The sequence below is a fragment of the Papilio polytes genome, unplaced genomic scaffold (assembly GCF_000836215.1).
Source record: "Papilio polytes unplaced genomic scaffold, Ppol_1.0 DF823923.1, whole genome shotgun sequence".
NCBI classification, from domain to species: Eukaryota; Metazoa; Arthropoda; class Insecta; order Lepidoptera; family Papilionidae; genus Papilio; species Papilio polytes.
The window spans coordinates 4,330,459-4,338,363 of NW_013525281.1; the positions used below are offsets into that span (position 1 = coordinate 4,330,459).

Consider the following 7,905-nt stretch of genomic DNA (forward strand, 5'->3'; position numbering starts at 1 on the left):
TACATTAACCATTATTAGTGTTTTTAGTTCGATAACTTCATGAAATGCGTTTTCTAAATACGTAACTTAATCACACCGCTGAAAAACAACTTAACACAGTTTAATCACTAGGTAATGATAAAATTAATGGAAACTCTAGTAACCCAGCAAAAAGAGGCGCTGGTATCACGGTTCTGTGAGAAAACATATAAAACGTCAACTTCGATCAACAATAATAATTAATTAACAATAACCGGGTGTGATAACTTTGTTGGTCTATATCGTCGTCAGTGCAAAATCACCTCCTGTTCCGTTGGGAAATCAACGATATGTTACAAGTAGAGAATCTATTGCGAGTAAATGATGACTGAAATTTGATGATTATCATTTTGAGTTTAACAATGTAATGTAGTTTTGATTCGCACATTTTACATAAACATTTAATTGTAGCGACTTGATATTACAACGCATTTATTACGAAGCATACAAGCAATCTAAGTAAACAAAGAAAATCCTTGTATAATTACGATATTATGCAAACTATACCTCATTTTAGTGAAAAAAGATGAACTTTGAATTCAGTTCGATAAACATAAACCAATTCACATCGCACAAGTCTCTGTTGACAATGTTATCTATACACTGCTGTCAATATTACTATGCTAATTGTAAAGGTGTTAGAGGCAAACCACACAATTACTTTGTCTTGCTACGGTTTAATGGTTACGTTCGGGGAAGGATCAATATTTCAAACAGTCCGCACTTAAATTACTTCTCCTGGTGTGGTTTGTGAATATTGAACTAGTTGCTTCTTATTGATATAGAATACAATTACATATATTATATACTTATTTATTAGTAAATAAGCAATTTATCAATTTTCGTTTCGAAAAAATTAAAGAAGAATTCTTGGTTCCCACCATTATATTTCCTACAAATACCAAATATAGTACAGTCTAGGCTAGGTGCGTGTTCCATAACTTTTTAAATAAAAAGTGAAAAAGAATGTTTTCTTGTCTCTTGTTATAACTTCGTCTAAATTTAAGTTTGAAAATAAGCTAACAGTTATGTCTGAAAAAATTCAATTTGTCACAGCATTTAATTTAATGTTGAAAATTCTATTCAAAGAATTTATAATACTTACGAAATGAAATAACCTAATATGAAACTCAATAGAAATTTCAATCAACATATTTTTTTCTATTCATCTTTATACCGAAACATTTCATGGAATTTGATTTCTTCCTTATTTTACAATTGTTACGAGATTTATTATGTTTTATTATATTTATTGCTTTGTGAATTATAATTAAATGATTTATTATAGTATTTTGATCGCTTTGTGTTAGTAACTATAGTAGTAATACTAAATCTCATTACTATTGTAATCTTAACTAAAGATAACGACACTGAAATCTCCTTAATTCGCATTTGCGTCCTTGGGCTCGAGATCTTGTTTTAGTTTCGGGGAGTACATCTATTAATGCGTTGCTCAGCTAAACGACTACAAATAGAGTAATCTCAAAAAAGGAAAATGATTTGTTGATCGCCCGCCACTCCGACCGCGTGGAATTTAAAAAAAAAAGTAAGTAACCTATGTGTTCTTCCAGACTATTCTCAACATCTATACCAAAATTCATCATCATCCGTTTAGCCGTTTAGGATACAAACTCTAACAAACATCCTCCCATCCATCAAAACTTTTGCATTCATAATATTAGTATGATAAATAAAGTATTTGTTATCATCAAGTAAATTTTTTGTAAGAAAAAATGTAACAAACAATTATTATTTTCCAATTCCAAACTGCTGCTTATGTATTTCATAGGTAAAAAGCTTCATGCCACAAAACGAGTATAACAGGACCTTTTTGCAAGAACATCTAAGGTTTTCGTACTTAGTTATACTTATGCTACAAAATATAACATAGATTCGGCGTACTTCACAGTACCACGCAATGAGAAAAAAAAATCATAAATCATACTAAAATTATATTATAAATGTGAAAGTTTAGATGGATGGATGTTTGGAGTGTGTAGCCTAAACGGCTAAATGAATCGCGATAATTTTGTACAGACGTAGAGGACAGTCTGGAAAAACACATAGGCTACTCACTTTTGGTTTTTTTTTAATTCCACGCAGACTGGGTCGCGGGCGAAACCTATAAATAGAAAATAAATTTATAAATGTGACATAACAATTGGCGTACACAATTTTACGTGTCATTTATGATTCAATCCACGATCAGTAGATAGGAGGGGTATCCAATCTTTCGACTATCGTGATCAGAATAACTCGAAAATATGAAAGCAGTTTTTCAAATTATGAGAGGTACGGGGAAATTAATCAAAGGCTTTACAGCGGCTGATAAGCTTAAATTTCAATCTTCTTTCAGCCGTGAATTACTTCGATAATCCAAAAGTTTAAAATCGTTAAGCTGTAAAAGTCTGCTAAGGGCGGAAGTCCGACGATCTAAAAGTAGCTTTCAAGTCACCGAGTACACGAAACCATTTCCGGATCCGGGTTGTAATTAAAAAAGTCCCATTGTAAATGTGATTAGACAATATTTCATTCATTTCTGATTTGGTGGTGACAGTTCAGCAGTTTTCACAATCTCGTTAATAGTCATAGTAACGTAGTTTAACCAAGAGTAAAAGTAAGGCATTAAAAAATATTAAGCGATATAATTACGCATATTTTTTTACAAGAAAGGGAGAAAACATGTAATATTGTATTAATTAATGATATAGTTGACTAAAACGTTTAATCTGATATCAGATTATATACTAGCGCGACCTTAATTTAATGTAACACATCAATTAATGTCAAAAACCAATAATCCGAATAACTCGAGTGGATAATGATTCTGTTAGTATTTGTATTTGATATCATCGCTTTTTTCAAATGTTTTTAATTTTTTATTATTCTCCATATGTACCTACTAAGTATACATACATGAGTACGTACTTCTAAAAACAATGCTATTTGCTTATTGTTAAGAAGATATTTTTAAAATTAGTTGAAATGATGTCCTACGAGTTTATAGACTTTATATTTAATTAAATGTTCAATTTTTATGATAAAGCTTTAAAAGTATATTTAGGCGACAGTTTTATTGAATTTTGTTTATGAACAATGACTTACTTAACATACATACAATTTAATTAATCTGAATAAAATGTAGATTGTTAATGTGTATTAGATCACTGTAAATTGATGTTTTTTTTCATATCTTACAAAATAATCACACATATCCCATATCATTTGATCTCAATGGTTTAAAAATAAATCACGGAAATTGTTTAATATGTTTACATTTGTTAATGGATGTACGAATTTAACGGAGCAAATCCAATTCGAAATACTTAGTAAACTTTTCAACGGTTTTAAATCAATTTCTACCAGTGCGCAGCGTTCCAAATTACTTTATTTTATGACAACATAAGCATCAATATTTTAACATATTAAATAATTTGTAAGGTAAAAGTAAAGTAAAAATGTGTTCAGAAATCAGGTTACCTTCAGCAGATTTTATAGAGTATTCCTACTTGAAGTAAATCAATACAATCTCTATAAATAACTCCATCTGAAATAATTAATTACTTAATTTATCGTTGAAATGTGGAGCTTTGCATTAAAAAGCTTCTTATTTTAAATCTTCTACAACTAAACTTAAATATCTGATAAAGTAGCGAGTAGCATCATTCGGCCTACGCGAGGTTTGTAGTCCGGTTGCGCTGAGTTTTTCTGGCCCGTATATTTTTATTTTAAAAAATAAATAAATAGTTTTACAACTTTTCTTTGTCTACTTAAAATAGAGTGTTGAATAATACAATAAAGCTTTCGTAGAACAAACGGAAGCTTATTTTTTTTTCATGTTTTATTTGACCGCACGTAATAAATTTCATAATAATGTCTCAGTTGGACGCGAGCTTCCGTGACGTGATAGAGTGCGCCACCGGACGCTCTGGGATTTATGCTCATTGAACTGTGAACTCTAGTAAATTTTCCTCGCGGAAATATTAAAACAGAAATAGTTAAGTCATATCAAATTTTTAGTTAACATTGAAATTAATCTTGAAGATAATGGTGAGCTTTCCTCAGTTAGAACGCTTTTGATTTAAACTTTTTGTTTGTGAAAATTGTGAAACATTCTATAATTAGGTTTTCATGATTTTATATTTATAAAACATGTCTAGTGCCGAAACCTAAAAAATCAAATCTATTCGCAAATGAAGGATAAAATTATTTATCAAGGATATGACAAATTGAGGGTAAATGTATGATAATAATTCCATGTGAAAATATTGTAAGAGGTTAGTAATATTGAAAAGTACATTATAAATGTGGTAGAATCTAATATTTTTTTTTGCTTTAAAGTTGCTTTATAGGTTTTTTAAAACAAACAAGATTTTTATTAACTTTCTAGCATATTTGCTTTTGGTTATGATTAAAATCGGATTAGCGTAACTAATAAGTATATAGCAATTATAATGTGAAAAGTATACATTTTTAGCTACGTGTAGTTTTAAATCCTATTGTTTCATGGTAGAAGCTACATTCGCTTTTGTAGCAGTATCCGAAATTACATGTCGATGTTTGTTTACCCAACAAATTAGCGTTAGCATACGCAATAATAACACCGGACAACTTTTGCGACTTACTGAAAATATTTACAAAATATCCACTAATTTAATAAAATACATATCTTGTACGAATACGTGTATGTGTTCCCTCTGACCTCATAACATCTACGTATGAACCAATTAACTTAATTTCACCTACGGTTAGCTGAGTGTAATATTTTTTTACTGACGTCCGAGCAAACAATGTGATAATATTGTTATGGTAATGGCCATTCTATAAGGGCTTGTCGTTAGAATGTTATATTGAGTCGTATACCACACTAGCCGTTCGGAATTTCTTCTGCAAGGAATAAGAAAATCTCAGTGTTAAAATCACGTGTAGTAGTAAAACAAGTGCGCACAGACACAGACAACGTTATATCTTTGTATTAAACATCCAGATACGATTTAACAGTTATATAGTTACCTGGTAAATATCCATCCAAACTTTTGCACTTATAAAATTAGGAAAAGTTTAAAAAAATCGTAAATAGCTAAAAGTATTCTAAAAGCTTTTTGTCGATCATCTCTGTTCCAAGACATATTTTATCTGGATATGTCCTTAATAGGCAAAAATCCCTAAAGAAATAAAGATACAATTTTCTTTTGTACATAATTTTTGATTTTGATTAATTAAGAGAAAAAGTCAATCAGTTCTAAACCTTGTGTTACAAATCAAAAATAAAATATTTGCTTGTAAATAACAGCTTTCACAGTAGAGTTTTTGATTTCGAAGGTAATTGACATGTGAAAATATTTGACAGGCATTTCTTTTTACAAATATGTGTGTATCGTGCAAATCAAGAGTCAGCCAACCATAGAGTCAATGTAATAATCAAACGTTGACTAGTTATTTGATCTCTGTGTTTCTAGATGGAAATTTCCTGGAAATCCTAACTCGAGTATATCTAGTAAGAGAAATATACCTCATTGGAATTCAAACTGTATGTATCTTTCCAGAGAATAACGTGTCATTGTTATGGCAAGATTTTAGAGAAAGATTTTTCTGCAACATCATTAAAGTTAAATGGCGAACATATTCTACAACAAAATGCAGCCCGTTGAAAACAGCACCTCTAATATCACTCGAGTTCTCTCGGATCTGTTCGGAGAAGTGCTTCAAGCGTCTGAAACATCAGATAACAATAAAAGTAACATTGATATATCACAGTTTTTATCTGTTTTAAAGCAAAATAAGCATTCGCCGAAGGGTCATGATAGCTTGGACTTTGGTACATTAATAAAACTAGTAGACGGTTGGAGAAATAAATTAAATTTAACAAAGCCTTTGGAGCCACCGACGTGCAATTATTGTGAAGGCAGTTTCCGAGACGTCATCCTCGCTTACAACAGCATTCACGGATACGTCAGCTTAATTGTAAGTATCTGTCTTTTGAGAATATAAATATATTTATAAATTGTATTTACTGAAAGTAGATCTTCCGCATATATCAAGGACTCTCGGTAAAGTTGATGGCGAAAGAAATTTAACAAGAAGTCGGTCAAAAAAACAACTGTTTGTATTTTAGCTTTTTATAAAGGTCATATAAAATATAAAACACTGACCGTCAACCACATACTTCTTTTCGTTTAAAATCAAATTTGAATTGTTACTGGAAAGTTTTATAAATAGACAATAACTTTCACTCAGCTTAATACCGATTCGTTTAGAACTGTGTCCTTCCTGTCAGTGAATACTAGTGCTCTCATAGTTTTGCAAACAAAAGTTATGCATTGTACAGAGAAAAGGTACATGTAAATTGTTTCAAAATTCGGAAAATGTTCGCTTTGATGTATTTTCAGTTGATGTTTTAATGTAATGAAGTAGTTTTATAGGGGAAGTGGTTAGTAAAGTATGGCGGAAAGGAAACATTTGTTTTTACAAAAACTACGTTGAAAATATGCCCATCAAGTTTTTACGTATTTCATCCATCCATCAATCTCAATTCTACTAAAGGCAGGTGTGCACCTTTGACTAAACTATGTCACAACTGTTGTGCGATTGTCGAATGTTTCGCAGGCAATTCAACTGTTTAGTTGTAGAAATAAAAATTGAATAGTAGCGCACATCCATACAAGCTCATAGAAATTAAAGCGAGATTACACAGTTGTGCGATATCTTAGTTTTAGGTGTGCGGTTGCTCTAAACAAAGGTGTATTAACCAATAGTGTTCAGCGTAGCGTTATTTTTGTTATGATTTTTGAAGTAAATTAAAATTTTTTAAAGATTTGTTTGTAAATATGTCCGAATTTAAGTACTCCTGTTCGAGTCTGGTTTTCTTTATAGACGTACGTCTTACGATACGGAATTTTGTTATGCCGACTGCTGGAGCTGCTATTTAAAATAACATTAACACTGTTATTTATGCATATTCTTTAAATCTGCGTTCAACAAAAATATAAGCCAGTTTGTATTAGATAGAAATGATACCAATAAGATTCCGTATTTATTATGTTATTTAAAAATACATGTGTTAATGCAAGAGAATCGCTTTATCGATTTTAGGCTATTGTCCATTGTTTTTAAGTAGAATGCTGATATAAAGTAATGATATTTTGTATGGACTGTCTCTCATATATATTTCGATTTACTCTAATATACCCTGTTCATTTTATCATACCGTTTGGTATTTCATTTGCCATGGAAACATTCAAATTCCCGTGGCTTTATTTTTCAGTGTAGCTAATAATAATTTTATAACCAATAGGCTTTAAATAAACGTTTTCTTCGTTATTACGGTCAATGAAAAAAGTCGTAGATATATTTAAAGTCTTGTTATGTTATGTAAACATGTTTTTATTTAATTTGAGATTACTAAATCAACTTCAATTTACTGTATAGTGATGACTATACCTAAAGCTTACGAGAGTTTCGATTTATCTCTTTATTAAGGTTAGTTTGTAGGACGCAGCGTTGTCCTTATGATGACGTTGTCCTATCATAAAGACAATATTGACAGGTTATTAAAAGTATTAATTGCGGCTTCTACTGAACCCATCTTTTAAAATTGACTTTGGCATTTTTTTTATCTTACAATTATTGTGTTATAAAAGTATCAAATAGAATAACGATTTTTTTTTTACTACAAAGCTGGAAATTTCCAGAAATCTTTAGCACGCACACTTGAAAACGCTACTTTTAAATGACTAACTTTCCATAAAACAATGTTTTTTTTCAATTTTCGTATTTAATATGCTCGTTAACCACGTTTTTGTGGCAATGAAAAACATCGTGATGCAATCCGCAGATACTCATATGTACGTGCATGCGACCGATCCGCACTGGGTCAGCGCGGTTGAT

At 30.7% G+C, this 7,905-nt stretch overlaps 1 protein-coding gene across 1 annotated transcript in view; it reads left to right on the plus strand.

Annotated features, from left to right (window-relative positions):
* Positions 1 to 5,655: 5,655 nt before the first annotated feature.
* LOC106102114 (probable G-protein coupled receptor 139) overlaps positions 5,656 to 7,905 on the plus strand; it is a 6,462-nt gene continuing 4,212 nt past the window's right edge. Inside the window, exon 1 of the mRNA XM_013281523.1 lies at positions 5,656 to 5,982. Coding sequence (XP_013136977.1) covers positions 5,656 to 5,982 — 327 coding nt within the window. The remainder of the gene's footprint in view (positions 5,983 to 7,905) is intronic.